Source organism: Phascolarctos cinereus, unplaced genomic scaffold, assembly GCF_003287225.1.
Source record: "Phascolarctos cinereus isolate Bilbo 61053 unplaced genomic scaffold, phaCin_HiC Scaffold_5;HRSCAF=322, whole genome shotgun sequence".
Lineage (NCBI taxonomy): Eukaryota > Metazoa > Chordata > Mammalia > Diprotodontia > Phascolarctidae > Phascolarctos > Phascolarctos cinereus.
The window spans coordinates 141,948,040-141,972,640 of record NW_027555958.1 but is presented as its reverse complement, the minus strand read 5'-3'; the positions used below and the strand labels follow the sequence as shown (position 1 = coordinate 141,972,640).

The window sequence follows — 24,601 nt, the reverse complement described above, 5'->3', positions numbered from 1 at the left end:
AAAGGGGAAAGTGGTGATAAAGGGTGAAATGATAGAGGAAAGAGAGGGAGAAGAGGAAAAGAGTGGTGAAGATCATATATTTGGAGATGGAAGGGACCTTAGAAATCATTTTGTCCAACTGCCTCATTTTATAGATGAGGAAACTGAGACCCAGAGGGATTATGGAACTTAACCAAGGTCACACAAGCAGTTAAATACATGAGGGCCCATATTTGAACTTTACTTTCAGGTTCACTGATCTCTCAGCTATGTTATACTGTTTCTGGAAAAGGGCAGGAAAAATGGGTAAGGGGAGACAAGGAAACATGGAGAAAAGCGGAGAGGAGAAAGAAGCGAGCAAAGAAAGGGAGGGGGGAAGCCGGGAGAAGGAAGAAACAAGGAACAGAAAGAAATAAGGAAAGAAAGGAGAAAGAAAGGGAAGAGAAAGGTGGAGGAGGGAGACAGACAGACAGACAGACAGACAGACAGACAGACAGACTCCATCCTCGCCGGACCTGGGAGAGCGACTTCCTCCTTTTTATGGTCCTGCCTCGAAGAAGGCGTGGCCACGGGAGGGAGGCACCCCTAGCGCGGGCTGGGCAGAGTAGAGGCTCCAATGGGAACGTCGGGGATTGCCCCCCCCTTCTTTGGGGCAATGAGAAGCTTAGAGGAGAGAGACTAGGCTGCCGGCCCTCTTGGGGGAGTTTGCTCTGTAGGGGAATAACGCCTGCAGTGGCGCGGGATCCGATTCAGCCTGTCCTGCCGAGCTGGCCGACGGTCCCCCAACTCCCGCCCAAAGAGAAAGGGGGGAGAGCAAGGGAGGCTCAGCTGGAGGCCAGAGCTGCCAGCTGAAGCTGCTGGCCAGGGGGAAAGTGCGCTCTGCCTGTCGAAGGGGAAGTGCCTAGAAAGTTGGCGTCCTCAGCCGGCGGAGCCATGGACTTGGGGGGCAGCCGTGACCTCGCGCGTCGGAGCCTAGCGCGTCCCCCACCGCTGGCCCTTCTGCTGCTGCCGACGCTGAGGTCTCTGCTTTTGCTGTTGCTGCTGCTGCTGCTGCTGCTGCTCGGGGTCGCGGCGCCGCTGGCCGGGCGCGCGGAGAAACTAGGTGAGTGCTGCGGCGGCCGGCCAGGGGCAAACCCCAACTTTTCTCGGGGAGTTTAGCAGGGCGCTGGCCCCGGCCGCCTGCCAGAGCTGGAGATACTCCTGAGGCTGAGGGCCCGAGAGGGATTGAAGGGAGGAAGGAAGTTGGATTAGCCGCCGCCACCTCTCCAAATCCTGTGCCAAGCAGCCCGCGTGCAAACCTCAGCCCTTAATCCTGGGGTCCCAGACACCCGCGCGGCTTTACGAAACGAGGTCTCTCATCGTTCTCCGCCAGCCCCACAAATGAACAATTCAAAAGAATAAAACCAAAACGAATCTGCCTGTTTGTTCGTGGTCAGTCTGCCTACTAACTAGCTCTCAGTTTAATTCCGATTCCCTGGCTGCTGGCCTCCTGAGAAATGTCACAGCCCCAAGCACTTGGGCACAGGGACAGGCTTGCTATCTGTGTGTGTGTGTGTGTGTGTGTGTGTGTGGTGTGTGTGTGTGTGTGTGTGTGTGTGTGTGTGTGAGTGACAGAGAGAGAGAGAGAGAGAGAGAGAGAGAGAGAGAGAGAGAGAGAGAGAGAGAGGGAGGGAGGGAGCCCCCATGGAGCAGGTATCAAATGATTTAGTAAAAAGCCCCCATGCAGCAGGTATCAAATGATTTTGGCACTCATAGTCATACGTTAGCTAAACAGCATTTAAAGTGCTGGCATTCCTTGGGGAAAGAAACATAAAGGTGGTAGTAGGTAGACTGTGCTTCTTTTTGATAAATTACAGCAGGGTTTCTTAACCTTAGGTCCATGAACCCCATTCCGACTACTTACTCTCCAGGGTTTGTAAGATAGATTTCAGAGGGTTGGGTGAAAAATTATATCGTTATTTTCACTAAACTCTATCTGAAATTCAGCATTTCCTTCAATTCTTTAGAAACATTCAGAAATGTCCATAGGTTTCACTATGCTTAGCACAATGCCTCGAACTTAGTAGGCTCTTCAATGTCTATTGACTCCATTTTTTTGTTTTTGTCTTTGTTTTTTTCCCCCCACCAGACTGCCAAAGGGGTCCATGATACAAATCAGGTTGAGTCTCTGAGTCAGAGTAATGAATACCATTGTTCTTCTCTACCCCTTTAGTTTTATGAATCCAGTTGACTTGCTTTAGCTTTAGCATTTATGATTGATTCAATAACTGTTAGTAATCCACTCCCCTCTCTTAGCCTGTTCTTTTTGACCGATCTGCGTGCCATGCATGGTTTGACCTAGTTAATCCATACCTAGTTTATCCTTGAAGCTGAGAATCCACCAGATTAAAGTAGTAAGCAATCCTCTGAGACATGTGCAACTATGATTTGTTAATCTTTCTTAATTAGCTGTCTAATCTGAATGAATGAAAGAAGGGAAGGACTACACTGTGGCAATCTGACCCCAGGGGAAGCTTTTTATGCCCAAGCTGTCATATTTTTTTGCCTCAGTTTCTTTTGATTCTTCCTCATCCTCCACCTGACAAGTAATGTTGCTATTATCTAAGAGTAGTGACTCTAAAAGAACCTGATCAGTGAGCCCTTCTGGACCATCTTATATAAAACAGAAAGAAAACTAAAAATAAACCAAAATATGGCAGTTTTCACAGTGCTGTGTGACAGTTGTTGGCAAGATTTTAAGCATTAATTCGTGGTACTAATTAAGAATTATTAGCAATTCATTGTGAAAATGAATATGTTAATTTGAGAGGCATCATGGCTCAGTGGACTGAGAGCTGGATTCAATCAGGAAGACCTAGGTTCAAGTCTCACCTTTGGCAGCATTCAGGCTGAAAGCCAAGTCACCTGCTTTCCAGATACTCCAGCAACTCTCTGAGGTCTTATATTACAGAACATTAGATGAAGCCCTGTGATTGTTCAGTAAGGTGATTTTTCTATAGTGTAGGTCTGACTGTCACCTGTCATCCTTTTTTAACTTTCTAGGATGTTTCAGTGACTTACTCTCAACTCTGGGATCAAATATAATGTTCTTTGGCATTTAAAGTTGTTAATAACTTGGCCACCTCCTTCTTTTCTAGTCTTCTTTCAAATTACTGTCCTCTACATGTTTTACAATCCAGCCACACTGATGTATTAGCTTATCCTCGCACATAATACTCCATCTCTGATCTCTGTGCATTTGTACTGGCCATCCCCCATGTCTGGAATGCTCTGCTTTCTTACCCCCACCTCTTAGTTTCCCTGGCTTCCTCCAAAGCTTAGTCCAGATCCCACCTTCTGCAGGAGACCTTTTTAATCCCATTCCTCATCATCTGTTAATGCATTTATCTTCCATTCAGAAGAGCACTTTCATCTACTTTTTATATAACTTGCATGTTACATGTTGGCCCTCCCATTAGAATGTAAGCTCCCTGAGGACTGGGATTGGCTTTGGGATGTTTCTTTTTGTTTGTCTTTCTTTGTAAACCCATAGCTTATCACAATGCCTGGCACAAAGGAAGTGCTTAGTAAATGCTTATGGACTGATTGATGTATTTTGGCCTAAGAGTTTTCCTCTTTGAGAATTCCCTACATCAGTAAAATCACAGTTTCTAAATCCCACCCCCAATATCAAATTACCTTTTTAAATGCTGGAACTGTGAGTACCACAGTATACATATAGTTGGTATTCAAATAACAGTTGATTTAAACTATTTTTTCCTTTACTTTTCCAGTCACGAAATACAGATTAAGGGTTACTTTTTAAGTACAAGAGATGGGTGAGCCAAAGCTTACAAAACTATGCAAGGGTGTTTAAGGCTCTTATATATGCTTCTAAATAAATCTCTAGATCTATGTCCATCCAGTCCATTAACTAGACTTTTTGTTGAACAACAGCTTTCCGGGAGGAAGTTAGCAGTGACTATGTAAACATTTATAATTTGGCTTTAAATTGAACATGTCACTACAGATGACTGATGAAATGTGATATATTTCTTATGGCAACTGTTTCAGTTGCTGTGAAGTATTATGCAAGTTGAGAGTGTCAAGGACCCTAATAAAGGATGAAGGCAATTTAAAATCAAATCTTATATTTGAGAGCTTGAATGAAGAGATTACAATAATAATAATAATAATAATAATAATAATAATAATAACTTAAGCAACAGCTCACGTTTGTAAAGAGGCATAGACATAGAGTTGGAAGAGAACTTAGAGGTCATGTAGTTCAACCCCTCATTTTCCAGATGAAGACACTGAGGCCCAGAGAGATTGTGACTTGCCTTACCCAAGGTCATACACGTAGTAAATGGCAAAGCTAGTGTTTCAAGAATTTTAAAACTGTTTCCCACAGCCCTAGAAGGTCAGTAGTAGTAGACTAGTTTTACAGATGAGAAAACTGAAGCTCAGAGAAAATTTCTATTTATTGACTATCACACAGATAGTAGAAATAGGAGCTAGGAGCTGAATGCAGGTCTTTGATACCTACTCCAGCATTTTGGGTTTTTCCCCCTGCTCTTCCAGACTGCTTCTCAATAATACTAGTTCATCCGAGTTGAATTTCATTGCAAAATTGAACAAATAAGGTTGGGGGGAGGATAGAACATTTGATGATGAATAATATCAACATTTACAGCTTTCTTAATTGATAGAGTGAAATATTTTAGTGCTTTCTTCTCAAAGACCTGACTTAAACAAATGATTCAGTTTTGAGTCCTAGAAATGTGTTACTTGTTTAGGAAGTTAGGTGGTGGTTCCAGTTGTTTTTGTTATGTCTTGGTGTTCCATTTTTAGGAGCTCATCAGCAGCGACCTTGAAAAGAGGCACTCATCTAACTGTCTTGGATGAATAACAGTTTGTTCTGCATGAGAAAAAACAAGAATATTTATTTCATTATCTTTGCCCTATTCTTCTAGGAGTGAGAGTATATTCAAAAATATAAGAGTGTAAGGACCGTTTTTGGAACTGTAAAACTTCTTTTTAAAGCTGGTTTAGGGATGCAGAAATAGGCTCTTATTGTACATAGTTGACATATTTCGGGGACATAATTTGATCTGTCGTGTATCCAAAGCCGTGTAACAATGAGCAATGTTATAATAGGATTTAGTGTACATACTCATAAGGCTGATAAGTGGGATTATTTTAAGTCATGCATGGATTGCAGTTTGGCAACACCACATTGCAGTGTTGGTCCCTCATATCTGCTTAAGTGAAAGCAAGTATTGGCACAAGCTGTTCCAACATAATTTTTATCACTTAGAGAATAAAATTTAGTTTCATAATGCAGACTACTCCTTTCTTTTGACTCTCCTGGTATAGCTACAGTGGCTATGATTTAGTCCCAACCTTATTGCCTTAACAGCAGATTTATAAAGCATTGTGTTGAGTATCCATGGGTCAAGAAAGATATTTGCTTTCTATATGTCTTTTAAATGGAGACCCTGTGGACAGAAAAAATGCATGCCAGTGGAACAGTAGGCATGATGTCACCTGGGTCACTGGTGTAGATAATTTTTTTCCATTCATAAACGCTTAATATTTACACTAAATATTTCAGGAAGGAAATAGGTTACACTAAAACAACCAAAAATGGGTTCAAAGGATATTTGTAAAAATCAAGATTTTAGCTTTGATCATGTCAAAACAGGATTTTTGATCTCTGTTTTAGACACTTTAGACACTGCTAACCTCAGGATGCTAGAAACAGACTTGGGGGATGAAAAGGAAAAGCCACAATCTTAAATAAATGAGTTGTCATTTATTTTTAAGTTATTTGGACAGAAGTTAAACTATTTATGACATGTTCAGAGGGTTTCATTAATTTGGAGACAAAATAATTTGTTTATGCAAACATTTCTGAGTTTATGAAGAATAGTTATACAATATAGAATCTGTTTCTATATGTATTCCATAACTATCAGTCACCATGCACATTAAAAAGCTTCATTCCTTTCACCTTTTAATAGATCTTTCACTCACTCAACAAACACTGGAGAGTGGAATGTAAAAGGAGTAGAGAACGTAGTCTGCTTTTCTTAGGATCATAGACCTAAAGCTTCAATCTTTAAGGCCAACCCACCCCTTCCCCCAAGACTCAGACAGGTTAAGTGACTTGCCCAACGGCATACCGGAGTAAAAAGCAAACTGGGATTTGAACTCAGGTTCCAGGACTCCAGTTTCAACTCTCAACAATTTCTCTAAAGACATTGTTCTTTATTTGAGGCGTCAAGACACATATATGAAATGATTCCAAGGTGAAGTAAAGAAATGGCATACATAAGACAACTGCTAAAAAGCCTGTTGGTTTTTAGGAAAGTCTGAAAAAAGTGTTTTTTAAAAGACAAAATTTATTTCTGGCCAGGCAGATTTAGGGAATTTAAGTGAAGAGGAAGGAACAACATGGATTTCCATCCTCTTCTTCCCCATCCCCCTTTAAAGAATTTTAGTCTGTGGGAGCAATTAATCTTTTTTGAAGTTGAGAAGTCATGTTGATGTAATCTTCCAGATGTTCAGGCCTTAGTTGTGGTTAAAAATAGTTGTTTGTTTGGGGGTGGGGGGTTGTTGCTGGTAAATGAAGAAGTCATATGGTTATTTGTGGCTACAGTTCCTTATGATGAAATAATAGCCAGCGTTTGGGACCCTAGTATAGTGAGTCCAGAGTCAGTCCTGCAAAAGGGCTCCTTTTGGTATAAGAATGGGAGAAGGAGGAGAAGGAGGAGATGGAGGAGGAGGAAGTTGGAAGAAGAGAAGGAGGAGGATGAACCTGAATATTTTGGAAGAACGCTGTCTTGTAGTTTAAGAGAATGGGGTAAAGAAAAATAATATATGAGTAAGATTTGAAACCACATATTGAAAATGTGATTACTGCCATCTGTTACAGGACTGTATCAATCTTATTTGAACAAAAGATCGTGGGAAGCTCTGAGAAATTTTTCCTGGCAGTACCAAGAAGGCTCTTTTGAATCAGTTGTTGAGAAGACAGTTTTAGTTGAGAAGACAAGGGACTTGGGCTTGGGCAAGTGCTATCTAAGTTGATGAAATTATTCTATGGGAGGATTTCCAGAATCCTTAGGAGAACCTGGGTTTGAATCTCACCTCTGACACTTACTGGTCATGTGAACCTGGGCAAGGCACTTAACTACTCAGAGCCTCAGTTCCCAGATCTGTAAAATGGGGTTAATAATAGTACCCACCTCACATGGTTGTTATAGGATCAGATGAGGTAATATAAACAGAAAACACTTTTCCAGCTCTATGCCAATTATCTTCTTCTTCCTCTTCCTCATCATCATTTGCTGTGCTTTTTCATATTTTTAAAGTCTTCTAATCAGTGCTTTATTAACACATATGGGTTTGTTTCCTTTCTCCTTCATCCTTTGGTTTGTGTGCTGTTTTGAAGTTTGTAATAAACATTAGCAGAAATTCCAGGTTTTTGTTGTTTACAGAATCCTGTGGTAAATGCATATTTCAAGATAATTTAGAGATTTATAAGAAAGGCTGCCACAAATCACTTGGAAACTCAGTAATAAGGAAGGATTTTATCTCCAGGTTCTGCTTCTGAACGCTCACTTATTTTTCAAATGAGTTGGGCTTTTCTCCCCAGACATTCTCTACTTTCTGGAAAGACAGACCACAAATTGCTTATAAACCGTCTTCCCCTCCGAAGCAATTTTTAATCCTCTTTTTTTTTCCCTTTATGTCTTCCTCAGGTATCACCTTGTGTGGGGCAGTGACCACCAAAATCAAGAGTTTAGAGTCTGAATCAGAGATCAGAAAAGGTCTTTATTCTTTCTCATGAGAAAAGGCACAGCCCTTCTCACTGAGTGGCAGCCAAGGAGTGCGCCCACTGACTGTGAGAAGCAAAGTTTTATAGCCCTAACTCATGTCCCCTCCCACTCTTTCCCCCACTGGCTGGGTACTGAAGGCGTAAAATCTAAACGGGGCAACTAATACCCAATAGAAGCAAACATACCCATATTTGGGAACTAGATGTATGTGTGTGCCAGGAAGCGGGAGCGACCAGGAACTGCCTGTGTTGATGTGGATTTTTGAGAAAGGGGAAACTCAACTCAGGGCTTTCTAGAAAAGTATAACTTAGGCCTGAGGGAACTGCACTTTAGGCAGTCTCTCACAAGATTTCCCTAATTCAACTCTACCTCTTCACTACCACTCAAAGTGGTTCACCCAAAGGGATCCCTCCATCCTGAAATTTTTCAATGTTTTTATGAATCTCTCCTTTGTCCTTATCACATCCCATCATATCACATTTATTTGTACAAATGCTATTTACCTCTATTAAATTGTAAGTTTGAGGACATGGACAGTTTTGGTTTCCATCTTTGTTATCCCCAGGACCTAGTGTTTTGTGCATAGTAGGCACTTTATAAATGTATGGGCCTTCACTGATATAGTAAAGGGAGTGGGAGGTGGAGGTAGACACCAAATGCAAAGTTGCTGGACCCAATGGACTCTACCTGTTCCTTCAACTCCTTTATCTAGTCAATTGCCAAATCTTGGCAATTCGGCCTCTGCAACATCTCTCAAATCTCCACTCACATAGGCTGAGGGGATTTTGTACTTTATCCTAGAGATATTAGAGACTTTTCGGCTGTGCCAAGGATGAATTAGAGGGGGGAGAGATGAGAGATAAAGCTATTACAATAGAAGTCCAAGTAAGAGATGATAGGACTCGGACTAGGGTAGAAGGTTTGTGAGCAGAAGGAAGGCAACAAAAGACTGGGTTGAGGATTGTAAACTGTGACCTAGAAGGATGGTACACAAAGGATCTAAGATTTATTTCATCAGTGTGGGAACTCCCTCTACTGTACCTAGTGCATACCAAATCCTAAGTAGTGGCCCGAGGCATATGGATGTTGCGATATACCCAAGGTTTCATAAGCTCTAAGTTTGTGGTATGAAATAGGTCTGCTGGCTCCATAGCCAGCATTTTTCCTACTATCACAGCTAGCCCAGACCCTCATCATTTTTAACCTGACTTACTGAAAGAGCCTTCTAACTCATCTTCTGAAAGGGCCTTGCGATTTCCAGGGGGTCCACAATTTGAGGACTGCTACTTTAACCAACAAAAGTTTACAATTTATAGTCTTAGAGCAGAGGTTCTTAACCTAGGCTCCTTAAAGTTTAAAAATACATAGTTAGATAGATAGACAGACAGATAGAGAGATAGGTAGATTGATTGATTGATTTCAGGATAATTGGCTTCCTTTGTCATCTTGTGTTCAGTATCTTGTTTTATACATTTAAAAAACATTTTTCTGAGAAGGGTTCCATAGGCTTTGCTAGACTGCCACATGGGTCCATGACATAAAAAAGGGTTAAGAATCCCTGTCTTAGATAGTTGCCTCAGGCCACAGAAGTTAAGTGACTTATTCAGGATTACCCAGAGTATATTTTCAGGCGCAATTTAAACCCAAGACTTCCTCATTCCTCATTAGCCTGTTTTAAAACTGCAATATTATAATTATATTTAAAACTGCACTCTTATACATAGTTGCCTTTATTTTTTTGTAGCACAATCTTTTTTTTAAAACTAGATTAAGCTATTATTTCTCACAAATAACAGGCCAAATGGATATTTTATAAAGGCCAGTTAATTTTAAGCTACCAGTGCACCCAAGGAAAACCAGGGCAGGGACTGATGATTGTGTGTTTTAGTCACGTTATTTTAAAGTGGTTAAGTTGTTTTAACTCAGAGCTTTTCTTTCTTCCCCACAAAAAAGAATCCACTTTAGATTCCTGTAGTAGGGTTCAGCCCTAGAGGAAGAATAAATAGACTCTGGAGTACCCTTGGAACATTAAACTCTTCTATTCTTTCTAACACCACATTTTTTTTTTATTAGGGGGCAGTTGTCTTGTTTCCAGAATCAGAATGACTAAAATTGTCTCTTTTTTCTCCAGAGAATACCTACTTTGCTTAGTCTCCCAAAAAACTCTTCTATAGAAAAAAGGAGCCCACCTATCTCCATACCACAAAAGAGATGAGGAGAAAAATATCTCTGCTTCATTCACCCACTAATTCAGAATAGCCTGAAAATCCTTGGAAACTTTCTTGACTTTTAAGTGGGGGAGGGAGGGAGGCAATGTGGGTGTTTTAGATGTGTATATGAGGAAGGGGGACGATACAGCTGTGGTCAGTTCCTTATTGTTGACTCTCAGATTTTTGGATGGCCACGGAATATCTGTCTTGTACAGCTAGTTTGCTCTTCTAAATGCATGCTAGTGTTTAGTGGAAAACAAGCTGGAGAAGAACAGAGTGCTTACTTATTTCACAGGATCTAAGGATAGAAGGGACTTTGGATCATCTTACCCTTTCATCTTCCAAATGAGGAAACTGAGGCACAAAAGGTGAAGTGACTTGCCTGAGTCATACTCAGATGCTCTGGCTTCTAATCCACTCTGTCATCATGGAAACCTCCACTGAGGTTTAATAAATTGCTGTAGTTCTTCATAACTTGTAGTGTTCTTTTCTGTTGTCATTTATACAATTGTATTTGCCACAGAGGAAATTCTAATATTTTCCTTTAAAATGACAGTTGATAACTAACAACTTGCTTTCACTATGTTGTGATTGATGATGTATAGTGCATGAAAGCAGTCCACATCCTTTGAGAACAGTATATTCTTACTTCTCTTTCTCCTTGAAGACAAGTATTTAGTTTGATAGGCTCTAATTTTTGGTTTTCTAACTCGCTAGCATTTTTGCCTCATTAGATGCATGACAAGATGTCATTTTTTTCCCCACCAAGGCTTCCTATTTTCTGCTCAGTAAACATTGATTGCTTTTCTCTTTTTCTCTTTTGAGTGCACAATCATATATTCCCTGCTCATCCGTCTTTTGCTTGTATTCTCTTAGAGTCAAGTTAACCCAACATGGTTTTGGAATCAACCAACTTGTCTAGATATTACAAATGCCACTCGTATCTTACTTTTTTACAACCTCTAATACCTGTTACACCCTTCTTAGATATTTCATTCAATTTGGCCTAAAGCAATATACCTGCAGGTTGCAGATATAGGTGTTTCTCTGCTGAAAACAACAACAAAAGAACTCTGATATAAAAGTCCATGCCTACAAAACAGGGTTCCTTTTAATGTAAGGCTCTTTAGTCTACTTTTGATATTGTTTTAGAAAAATTGAGGTAATTATACCTATAATAGAAAACAAAATACTTGTACTTAAGTGTCTAGTAAATTTCAATTTGCTCCCTCTGAATTTTGAGTTATCTCAAAATATAGTAATCTCGGTAGTGACATATCCACAGTCATTTTTATCTATAGAAAGGAAGTCTAGGGTCAAGTGAAAGGAGCATGGCATTTTCATTTTAGCTTTTGAGGCCTGTTGCTATCCTAGGAGCATGGTAAAATGAATTTGGAGTCAGAAGATCTAGGCTTGAGTTCTGGCATCACCATTTAAAAGTGATCATCTCAGAACCTCAGTTTCCATCAAATGGCAATGGTAATACTGTGATGTTTGTGATGAAAGTGCTTTGAAAAATGTTTAATGCTATATAGATGAGAGTTGCTGTTACCAGAAATTCAGATATGAACATGGTTGTTTTCCAAGTATTGTTACTAGTTATAAAAAACTGAATTTCTTTTCTTTAAAGAGTTTTTATTGATATCCTTTTTAAAAATATCACAATCATTTTCCGATATACTCCTTCCTTCTAGATCTCCCCATACCTTCTGTTGTGCTCTCTAGAATGCCTGTTCCATAATCAAGAAACTTGCTCTCATCTTAAACTTTTTCCATTCTCACCTGCACTCACTGAGACCTGGCTCCTGCCTGATGACACTGAATCCCTGGTCACTATTCCAGTACTGGTCACACTTTTACTCTTAATACCCTGGATCATCTGTTGGTGGTGCTCATCACCCAATCCAGAGTCGGGAGGGGGCGGTTGTTACTTATCTATAGACTCCTTGGGACATTCTCCTTCCTTCCTCTATGAGTTCAGTGTTTGACTCCCAGTCTTTCTCACTTCTCCAACTCCTGCCCTCATATGAGGAGATTCCAACATACATATTATTACTCCTTCAAATGTCTGAATTTCACAGTTCCTCTCTTCTCAATTCTTCTTCTCAATTCTCATGACCTACTTCTCTCCACCTCAGCTACACACGTTGCCTTGCCATCTTTTATGTTCACAGACTCTGAGATTCCTTTATCTAATCATGACCTTTTATCATTCTATCTTCTCCCCTGCCTTTGTCTAACTTTGTCCTTTGTCACTGTGACCTCCAGTCCCTTCACCCTTTTCTAGGTTATCACCCCTGAACTGGCTACACTCCCCTACTCTCCCTGTCTCTATACCTTTGTGAATCAATTCAGCTTGAAGCCACCCTCTGTTCTTGCATTTTTTCCCCCTTTGTCCTATCACCACCACTCTGGAGCTGGAGAATAATAAGAGTAACGATCATAATAATTAGTAGCATTTAGATAGTGCTTTAAGGTTTGCAAAACATTTTGCAAATACTATGTTTCTCATTTTATCCTCCCATAACCCTAGATGCTATTATTATCCCCATTTTGCAGAAAAAGAAACTTAGGTAGGCAGAGGTTATAGGACTTGTTCAAGGTCATACAGCTAGAAAGTGACTATGGCTGGATTGGAAATCAGGTCCTCCTGACTTCAGGTCCAGCATCCTATCCACTGTGTAGTCTAATTGCCATAAAATTGTATTGTATCTACTAGTCTTAACTGGCACAGCCTTAACTGGGCCCTAACCATAGCAAAGCAATCCCTTTTATACCTCCCTTTTGATTTGCCCTCTGATTCAAATCTTCTCATCCCATCTCAAGTCTTTCAGGGTATCTGTTCCTTCCATTTCATAATTCTCTGAATTAATTATATTTTTATGTATATATATAATTAATTATATATTTTTATATGTTTATTTATATATATAAATTAATTATAATTCTCAGGAAAAGTGGAGGCCATTCCTGAAGAGCTTCCTCTTCCCTTTTCTCCTTTCATATCACTCAGAGGGCTTCCCAGTTATCTATTGCACCTCTGAAAATGCTGTCTTCAAAGTCACCAGTGATCTCTTTATTGCCAAATACACTATGCTTTTCTCAATCCTAATTCTTCTTGACCTCCCTTCAGCCTTTGACACACACTCCTTCTAGATTCTCCTTTCTAGGCCTTTATGACTGCTCTCTCCTGGTTATCCTATCTATCTGGCAGCACCTTTTCAATCCCCTGTTCATCCAGATCTTGCCCTCCAACTATGCCCTCCAAAACTCTGACCTGGGCCACCTTCTCTTTTCTCTCCGTATTATCTTATTTGGTGATTTCATCAGCTCCTGTGGGTTCAGTTAGTACCACTGTGCAGGCTTAATCTATCCTCAGTGCCAATCTCTTGTCTTAAGTTGCTTTTTGGTCACCTCAAACTACATGGCTCAGGTATACCTCAAATTACCGTGTTCCAAACTAAGCTCATATCTTTCCCTTCAAATGCTTCCCTCTTTTGAACCCCAATCTTATTGTTGAGGGCACCATGTAATAACCTTAACATCCTTCTTAACTCCTCACTCTTGGCCACCTCTTATATATTCTCAATTTCCAAATCTCGTTTCTGCATCCATAATCTCTCTCTTTTCTGTCCCCTTCTTTTCATTCACACATTCACCCCTTGTTCAGACTTCATCACCTCTCACCTGGAGACTGGCCAAATCAATTCAACAAGCATTTATTAAGCACCTATGTGTTAGGTATCACTATCCTCAATGTCATCCTCAACTCTTCTGTCACATTCCACATAAACTCCCTGTTGCCAAGTCATCTCTACCTTTATAACAGCTCTGCTATGCTTCCCTTTCTCTCTATTCATAAAGCCACCACCCTGGTATAGGCTATCATCACCTCATACATCAACTCTTACAATAAGTGGCATTCTTGTTGGTCAACCTGCCTCAGAGTTCTCTCCATTCTCTTCTTTTCTCCTCTTAGCTGCCAAAGTGATTGTCCTAAAGCACAGGTTGGTCTATGTCAGGGGTGGGGAACCTGCAGCCTCAAGGCCACATGTGGTACTTTAGGTCCTCAAGTGTAGCCCTTTGACTGAATCCAAATTTCACAGAACAAGTCCCCTTAATAAAAGGATTTGTTTTGTAAAATTTGGACTCAGCCAAAAGGCCGCACCTGAGGACCTAGAAGGCCACATGTGGCCTTGAGGCCATAGGTTCCCTACCCCTGGTCTATGTCATCCCTGCATATGCTACTTAGTAAACTCCAATGACTTCCTATTACCTCCAAGATAAAATATAAAATGCTCTTGTGGGCATTTAAAGCACTTTGTATATTCTTAGTCTTCTTACACTTTACTCTCCTATATATGTACTTTTATGATCGAACATCTCTGTTCTTGCTGTTTCTCACACTCTGTTGCTCCATGTCCCAGCTCCAGAGCTTTTCAATGGTTTTCCCCAATGCCTGGATTGCTCTCCCTCCTCACTTCTGAATATTGGCTTCCTTCAGGACTCAGCTCAAGTCTTACCTTCTTGCCAGACCTTTCCCAGTCTCCCCTACTGCTAACTCCTTCCCTCAGAGTCACCTTTCATCCACTTTGTTCATATATGGTTATTTGCATATTCGCTCCCTATTAGAATATGAGCTTCTAAAGGACAGAGATTACATTTTTACCTTTTTAAAAACAGTACTTGGCATATAGTAAGTACTTACTAAATGTTTGTTGACTGACTTTTCCTTTCCTATCTTTCATCAACCATTTATTGTACTAGGGAAAAAAATTGTGCAAAATTGTTTGATATGACAACAATATCTTTTTAAGTACAACCACATTTCATTCCACAATCTATAGTCTTTTCTCCCTTCCCATACTCCCTCTACTTGCACTGGACATGCAAAATGTTCTCTACTTGGAAAACAGTTTTGCCTATCTTTTAGAATCAGTATTGGTCAATGTATTTAATATAAATAAAGTTACCTTTTGGTTCTATTTTCATTTACATTTGTAGACATGTATCTTTTTCTCTTGGTTTTGCTTTCCTTATTCTGTGTTAGCTCATACACACCAATCCTACATAGATCCTTAAATAGAAATTCTTTCACCTGGGGGAGGGATAGATGCTGTAGTTTAGAAGATAGTTCTATGTAGAGGAAGGGCAAGGACTAGACCTAGCTCATCTCTTAGGGTGACCTACCTGTGTTCCTTCATAGGTTTTGGGAGCAGAAGACAATCTTCAGGAAAGGAGTGCTGTGCTAATAGTGGCTCTGTTTGGGTTCTCAGGGTTACACTCCTTAGTGTGAGCTGGTGGTGGTCTATGAAGCACCAGTTAATCATTATGCATTTCGTAAGCCCGTACAATGTGCCAGACACTGTTGGGTACAAAGCAAGACAAGAACAAAAGTAGTCCCTGTCTTCAAGGTGCTTACATACTAATGGGGGAGTTAATATGTCAGTAGTTACAGACAAGATACATATGAGTATAAGGAAGGGAACCTTAGACAGGAAGTCTCAAGTGACTGGGGAGGGCAGGCCAGGAAGGCAGAAGGTGATATCTGAACTGAGTCTTGAAAATACCTAGAGAAGTAAAGTGGTGGAAATAGAGCATTTCTAGATATGGGTGGGGGTGGGCAGGAGGGAACCTATAAAAAGCATAGAGATTGGAGACTGGAGACTGAATATTATGTGGGACAAACAGCAAATAGGCCGATGGTAGCTAGATCACAACTATCATAGCACGGGGATGGGGAGTACCTATGAGAAGGCAGGAAAGGTAGGAAGAAGCCAGTTTGTAAAAAGCCTTAAATGTCCAACAGAGGACTTTATATTTGATCAAAGAAATATAGTGAGTCACTATAGTTAATGACTACGATGACATTACTTTTTAGGAAAAGTGCTTTAATATCTGTGAGGAGGATGAATTAGATTAGAAAGAGACCAGTTTTGGAGGCCAATTACTGTACTTGACACATGGGCGGTTGAATTGACTTGACTATTGCCATTCTCCAGGTGAGAGGTGATGAAGGTCTGAATGAGGTGTGAATGTGTGAATGCAAAGAAGGGAACATAAAAGAGAGAGGTTATGGTTGTAGAAACAAGATTTAGCAACTGAGAATCTCTATGAAGTAACTGAAAGTGAGGAGTTAAAAAAGATGCCAAGGTCATTAAACTGGAAGACTTGGAGTTTGGTGGTGCCCTTAACAATAATAGTCAAGCTCAGAAGATGGGTGAGTTTTTGGGGAAAGGCAATAAGTTGTTTTGGACATGTTGAGTGGTATTTTAGTGAGGACTGGGAACGGTGGTTTCTGGCCCACTATGGAGAGGACTTGTATCCCCACTCCCTCGCTCCTCACCAGGCAAATCTCTTGTGGCCCTGTATTAGGTATCACTTTGTTGCCGTGTTTCTCTGAGTTTCTCATTCCCCATTTTCATTATATTCATGTACCTCAATTTGTTCATCAAACATTCCCCAATTGATGGGGAATCTCAGCAGACTCAGCATGTCCAAAACAATTGTCATTCTTTGTTTTGCTTTTTTGTTTCCACATAAAGTCCACAGACTTTTCAGATAAATATGTGTTTTTTTATTACTTATTCTTGGTGTATGTTCATGATGTTGAATATACATAATGTCTAAGGGGTGGATATATGCATGGTGTTGTACTAGCATTGAAAAAACAGTTTATCTGGATTTTAGAATGCATAGAGAGGGTGGTATGAGATAAAGTAGGAACAAGGGGCAGCTAGGTGGCACAGTGGATATAGCACTGGCCCTGGATTCAGGAGGCCAAATCTGGCCTCAGGCACATAACACTTACTAGCTGTGTGACCCTGGGCAAGTCACTTAACCCCATTGCCTACCCCCCCAAAAAAACCCCGAAAACAAATAAAGTAGGAACAAAACAGATTGTGCAGGGTCTTAATTGCAGCAACCTGCATATTTGGAGCTTTACTGGGTAAATAATAGGGAAGTACTTAAGATTTTTGAGCCAAAGAGTAAGAGGACCAGATCTATGTATAAGAAATATTATTCAGGCATTGGATAGAAAATGGAGTTGGGAAGCATTGTTAAAAGACTATTGTAATAGTCCAGGTAAATGGTAATGAGGGCCTATATGAGGGTGATGAAATTGGGGAAAGAGAGGAGGGGCCAGATTTGACAGATTTCGAAGAGGTAGAGCCAAGATCCCATAACTGATTTGATTTAGAGGTGAAAGAGAAGACAGAGTCAAAAGTAAATCCCAAATTAAACACATGGGAGAAATGAATGGTGGTGTGATCAAAAAAAAGTTGTAATTAAGTCAGGAGAAGGAACAGGTTTATAGGGAAAGAATGAGTCCAGTTTTGGACATGCTGACTTTGAAGTGATAGTGAAGCATTCAGTTGGAAATACAGGAATTTATAGGTCAAGAGAGGGGTCATAACCAGAGATAACAGATTTGGGAACCTTCTACTTAAAAGGAAGAGTTGAAATTGTAGGAATGAATGAGATTGCCTAGAAGTGAATTCAGAGAGAGAGTGTACGGGGTCAATGACAGAGCCTTGGATGGGTGGAACACACCCACATTTAGGGGTTAGAAGAGATTGAGTAGCAAGAACAGGAATGTTTGGAAAGGTAGGAAGACAACCAGAAATTTGTTATCTGTATAGTCCAGGGAGAAATGTCTAGTTTCTTTAAAGCACAGCTTGAGTGACATCTCTCCTACAGGAGGTTTTCCTGAATTCCCACCCCACCCCTCACTCAATCCCTGCATTGCATGAATTTATCTTTTATATAGTTTGTGCACACACACACACACACACACACACACACACAACACACACACATACATGTTTTTTCCCCTAATAGAATGTAAGCTCCTTCAGGGCCTTTTATATTTCTAGCACCTGGCACATAATAAGTGCTTAATAAATATGTGCCTATTTGAATGATTATTTGATCCAGAAGGAGGGTATGGTTAACAGTGTCTGAAAAATCAAGGACAATGAGATCTAAAAAGAGGCCATTGGATTTACAGATTAGGGTATCACTGGTAAGCTTTTGATGAAACAAGTTCCAGTTAAGTGGTTGGGGGTATAATTTCCAGCTGCAAAAGATTGATAAGAGCTAATAATGAGGAAGTAAAGGCATTGGGTGTTTTAAAAAAAATGACACTTTTTTCAGTAGTAAAGGGGAGGAAAAAGAGGAGAGTAACTGGATGAGAGATAGAAGGGTCAAAGAAAGGCTTTTTCGGTATGAATAGACCAGAACACATTAGTTAAGCAGATGGGAAGAGGTGACAATTGGAGGGAGAAGGATTAAATTAAAGATGAGTGAGGGGAGAGATGATTGTTGGAGAGACCAACTCCAGAAGTCAGGAGGAAATGGGGTCAAGGGTGTAATAGAGGGATTAACCTCAGTGTTGAGGAAGGCTATGCCTCCTGTGACTAGAAGATAGGATGAGAGAACCACTGAGAAATTTGAGAAATAGAGGAGAATTGAGGGAGTTCAAGTCAGATAGCCTCAATATTTTCAGTGAAGTATTATCAAATTGGAGATAGAGCTTCTCTGATGTTATGAACCATAAATTTTAGTGGCCTAAAATCAGCATTATGCCTTGATTTTCTCCAGTGACTGCCTTGCCCTGGGGAAATGAGATAGTAGGAGTTACCTGGGAATGAAAGTTTGTAAGTCAATAGATGGTAGGTGGTGAAGCAGAGAGAGGAGGGAAGGGGAGTAACTAGTGAAACATAATCTAAATAGTTTACTATAGAGTTAAGCTTGGTTATGGAGGCCAGGGAGACCAAATGAGGAAAGATGGACTAAGTGGGTAGATATCAGTTAAAAGGCTGTAAGTCCAAAAGTGTGAGGGGGAAAAAAAACAACATAGGATGGCATGCTGGCAGAAAGCTGGGAAGGATAACTTACAAACTAAATATGATATTGGGTTAAAAAAGATCTTGACAACCTAGAATATTGGGCCAAGTCAAAAAAGATGATATTTAATAGGGATGGGAGAAGGGAAGATTAGAGAATAAACATTTATTAAGTACCTACTGTGCCCAGCACTGTACTAAATACTTTACAAATATCTCACTTGATAATGGATAAATGTTAAGGCTTACACTGGAGTTTAAAAAAAATGAACTTTCCAAGTTCAACATAACGAATTTATGTCTAAACTGTAGTTTGTCTGAAAGAAATCTGGGGAGTTTAAAGGACCAAAAGTTGGTATGATGTGATAGCTGCCAGGAAAGCTAATACAATCTTAGGCAACATTAAGAGAGGTCAGAGTGTCCTGGTCAAGGCCAGTGATAGCCCTGCTTTCCTGTGCCTTGTTCTAAAACTGTATCTGGAGTATTCAGTTCTAGGCAGCACACGTTAAGAAGTATATTTAAAAGCTAGAGAACATCCAGAGGATGACAACTAGGAAGACCTCAAGCTCAGGCCATATGAAGATTGGTTAAGGAACTGGGAATGCTCTAGAGAAGAGAAAATGGGTGAGGGAATGTGCCAGGTGGAAAGCCTGTCACAAGAAATAAGCATTAGACTTAATTTGCTCAACTTCAGAGGGCAGAACTAATAGCAATGGGTGAAAATTTCAGGGGTAAATTAAGGCTTAATGTGAGGGAAAAGTTCCTAATAATTAGAACTCTCCTGAAAGGGGATAGGATTTCTTGACAGGTTAATAGGTACTTCTTCACTAGAGATCTTGAAGCAAAAGCTTGGGTGACCGCATTAGAAATAACGTGGAAGGGAGTCTTATTCATGTAAAGGTTGGCTTTTGAGGTCCTTCCAGAGGGACATGTGATCCTGAAGAAGCAATGTAGTATAATAATAGCTGAGGTAGAAGGAAATTCAGTAGATAGTTGGAAAATAATAATAATGATAATAATAACAACAATAATAATAATAATAGCTAGTATTTATGTGGGGCAGCTAGATGGTGCAGTAGATAGAGTGCCAGGCCTGAAGTCAGGGAGACTCTTCTTGAGTTCAAATCTGGCCTCAGACACTTACTAGCTATGTGACCTTGGGCAAGTCACTTAACCCTGTTTGCCTCAGTTTCCTCATCTGTAAAATGAGCTGGAGAAGGAAAAGGCAAACCACTCCAGTATCTTTACCAAGAAAACCTCAAATGAGGTCACAAAGAGTCAGACACAATTGGAAATGATTGAACAAAAAAAACCATTTAATGTGGCATTTTGAGGTTTGCAAGGTACATTCTATAATTCAGGTGCTATTATTATCATCCCCATTTAACAGATGAGAGCACTGAGGGTAAGAGAAGTTAAATAACTTGTAACTGTCTGAGACAGGAATTGAACTTAGGTCTCCTGACTCTATCCACCTATCATCCTGAGAATATGGAAACTGGAACTTAAGAGGAGTGGTTGCTGATGTTACTTCCTTGCTCAAAAACATTTAAAGCTTCCTTCTTGTTTGTTGTATAAAATGAAAAAAAACCCCTAAAACTAAAAACCTTCTTGAAGCTGGCATAAAAACACACCCACCCCCTAGTTACAACCCATTTTCCAGCCTATTTTGTTAGTATGCTCCCCTTCCTGCACCCCACATTCCAGCCAGAACAGCTGCCTGATCTTGTCCTGCATTCTCACCTCGATACCTTCACATCAGCCATCCTCCTATATCTGTAATTAACACCAGGAGGAAAGGGTAAAGAGGGGAAAGTCAAGGACAGAACTTTGGAGGTCAGTGACATGTAAGAGACAAGAGGGGAATGAGCCAGCAAAGGCACCCAAGAAGGGGTTGTTGGGAGAGTTTAGAGGAGACCCATGACAGCACAATATCACTGAAGCCAGTGGCAGAGAGGGCATATCAGAAAGGAGGGGGTGTTTGCATCCTTAATCAAGAATTCCTGGATTATCTTTACTTTGCTTTATAGTAATATCCATGACTTTCTGGGCTCAAGGGAGAGAAGTGGCCTTTTTAGTTATAGTTCATTTCAGCCAAAAGTTGAAAATATGCATGTTTAAATACTGGAAATAAATTTAGCAAATGTATTACTTTATAAAGAGAAGGGAAGATTCCCATATGTGTCCACATTTCTTTTATGTGAGAGCAGCTTGAATGTTGCATCAACATCCTGACATTATTATGAATAAAGGTCAGCCACCACTCTTCTGACTTCCGCATCCTGAGCATCTATTAAGCAGAGACAAACAATTGTCTTGGACCGATCACTTTGTGCTCTTGTTTTTTCCGTCCTATCTTTCGTCTGCAAAATTACCGTTAAATCTCTCATGCAGCTAAAGCTAATTAATTCATCTTAGGATGTTAATGATGAAAACATGGGCATGGTGTAATAGTAGGAAGGGAGTAGGTGGAGAGGGAGGACTTCCTTCTGAGGACTAGTTTAAAGAGAGTGGTCACAATTTCAATGTTATTTTTAGAACTCTAAGGTCAAGGGCGTCCTCTCACCAGAACTTTGGTCCTAGGAGTATGTGTTTGGAGGATTCTTTTGTATACAGTTCTCATACTGGCCCAGCACTATGTAACATTCTCATAAAAAAGTTGCTGACACTAAATTTTTTTTAACCTGGCTTTAAATCTTTTTTTATTTTATTTTTTATATAATATTTTATTTTCCCCCAATTATATGTAAAAACAATTCTTAACATTCAGCTTTAAAACTTTGAGTTCCAAATTCTGCCCCTTTCTCCCTCACCAACCCCCCTCATTGAGAAGGCAAGCAATTCAATATAGGTTATGCATGTGTAGTCATGAAACTGAATTTTCCCAGACTGTCTAGAACAGGCATTCTTAACCTTTTTCGTGTTTTTGGATCTGCTTCTCAGAAGGTTTTTAAACGCATAAAATGAAATACATTTTCAAACAAAGGAAACCACGTATATTAAAGTACAGTTACTAAAACATTCAAAAAACAAGTTCATGAACTTCAAGTTAAGAACTCTCTTATTGGAGACATTTAGAATGTTACTCATATCTCAGTCTGATTACACACTCCTATGTTATTTTTCAAGATCAATAAGCATTTATTCAGTGCCACTTGTGCCAGGCAGTGTGCAAGGCATGGGAGATACAAATACAAAAAAGGAAACAATCCCTTCTTTGAAGGAGTTTCCATCCTAACACATCCTACAGAATTAGGAAATGGAAATGTAGAATATGTGACTTGCCTAAGGTCACACTGCAGATTAGTTGCTGAGCCTGGCTTAAGGACTATATGTCCTGACTTTGAATTTTCCATTAATTCAGTGCCATATTTTTGGCATTATTGGGGATTTTTTTTTGGGGGGGTTGGGCAATGGGGGTTAAGTGACTTACCCAGGGTCACACAGCTAGTAAGTGTTATGTATCTGAGGCCAGATTTGAACTCAGGTCCTCCTGAATCCAGGGCTGGTTCTCTATCCACTGGGCATTATTGTTAGTGCATGTTGGAATGTAATTTTCTCAATATTTGAGGAATTTAAATGTAAAAGCATTCCATGATAGATATAAAATTATTTTGAAATCTTCCAATGAAAGTCCCTGCAATTTACAAAAAGTTATCTAACTTTCCATAGCTAGCATCCCTTGGACAGTGTCAAGGACCAGATAGCTGACATTAAAATTGAGTATCCTTGCAAATAGCTATCCCATGTACATCAACATGTAATTGCAAAAAAGAAAAAACAATTGCAAGGACCTTTTACTATCAGACAACATGGATTGAGAGTCAGGAAATTCGGTTTCAGTCCCCGCTCTTCCTCTGTAAGTTGTAGAGTGAGACTGTTGGACAAACTAATCTCCAAGAGCGCTAACTTTGTTTTTTTCTAGGTGTGGAGATGTTTATCTAATGCTTAAAATAGAACCTTCCTTTATTCTCACTTACATGGAAGTGTCCTTGAAGAAGGCTTATGGATGAGCTTAGTAAAACAAGTTTCATCTCCATGCTTTTAAACCTCTTTGTTCCTGGATGGTACTTTTAGCTGATAGGAAATCTTCCATTACAAATACACCATCGATGATCTTTTGATTTGACTTTAATTTCATACTGTTTCTCATCTGTTGAAGTTAAAAACCATACCCTTCATTTGCTGTACATCAGTTTAGTGAAATTATTGATGCTGCGGAGAACAATCATAGATAGAAGGGAAATGACTTAAAGAAATTCTCAGAAATATCTGCTGACCATGATACCTGGTTTCAAGTCTATAGTCATGGTCTTTTATCTCACCATAGTCGAGGGATCAGAGATTTGGAGCTAGGAGGGGCCTGAGTGTTCATTGGTCATAGGATCATGAACCACAGAACTGGAAAAGGCTATAGAGGTCACCAAGTTCAACTCTTATTTCTTTCAGAGAAGGAAAACTGAGGCCCAAAGAAATTAATTTGTTGTTGTTCAGTTGTTTTTAGTCACATCCAATGCTTTGTGGCCCCCTTTGGGGATTTTCTTGGCAAAGATACCAGAGTGATTTGCCATTTCCTTCTCCAGCTGATTTTACAGATGAGGAAACTGAGGCAACAGGGTTAAGTGATTTGCCCATGGTCATACAGCTAGTAAATGTCTGAGGCTTGGATTTGAACTCATGAAGACGAGTCTTCCTGACTTCAGCACCCAACCATTGCACCCACCTAGCTGCCCAGGAAGTTAATATACTATGCTTTTAGGTTTGCACAACACTTTACAAATATTATCTCATTTTATCCTCACAACAACACTGGGAGATAAATGCTGTTATTGATCCCATTTTACAGATGAGAAAACTGAGGCTGAGAGAGGTCGCACAGCTAGGAAGTATCTGAGGCTGAAGTTGAATTTCCTGACTGCAGGCCCAGTGTTCTATCTACTAAACCACCTACCTGCCTCCATACATCACACAGAAATAGTTAAATGGCAGAAATTCAGACCCAAGTCATCTGACTCCAGATCCTCTTTGTCACAATACATATACCCCACACTTTACAGGCTGCTTTCCTAGTCAAACAAAGAGCCCTATAATAAGATGCATTCTCCCCTGTTGTGGTTGAAAAGATCCTCATCATCAAGAGCTCAGACTTGATCTCAGACATGGGAAAAAGTTTTCTCCCACCCACAATGACTTGAATGTCTTGGAAACTTGCTGCAACTTGACTGTTACAACAGCAGTGAAATCACGTTGCTTGAAATGACTTTTATATTAGTGATAACTTTTCTCTCTAAACCACTTAAGAGTTAATTCAATGGGGAAAAAAAAAACGATTGTAAACAGATTAGTCATTCCATTCGTCCCAAATAATTTCCTATTCAAGACCTCTGAGTTGAAACATTTTCCTTCTAAATACTCTGGTTAGAATAGCTGACTTAGGAGTTATGCTCTCTAGCCTTGCAAAACTTATGTCTCATTCAGGTATGGTTTCATTTTGTTCCACTCCCTTTTCCTGTTAATGGAATATGATTTCTTATCAAAGGGAAATAGTGTTTTAAGGAAGTTATTGTTTCCTTTTCTTAGTGGGTGGAATTAGAGTAGATTAAATAAGCTTGAATATCATTGAGAACTTACTTCTGGATTTTATGAATATTGCCTAACTATAAATGTCAGTTTAGCACTCTGAGAGTTATCAAAGGTTGAAAGGTAAGGTCTGATCTTCTGGTTTTAACTCTTTTAA

At 39.9% G+C, this 24,601-nt stretch overlaps 1 protein-coding gene across 1 annotated transcript in view; it reads left to right on the top strand.

Moving 5' to 3' along the window:
- The first annotated feature begins 573 nt into the window (after window positions 1–573).
- DCBLD1 (discoidin, CUB and LCCL domain containing 1) overlaps window positions 574–24,601 on the top strand; it is a 108,818-nt gene continuing 84,790 nt past the window's right edge. The window contains 1 exon segment of the mRNA XM_020971643.2: window positions 574–1,081. Coding sequence (XP_020827302.1) covers window positions 913–1,081 — 169 coding nt within the window. The 5' untranslated portion in view covers window positions 574–912.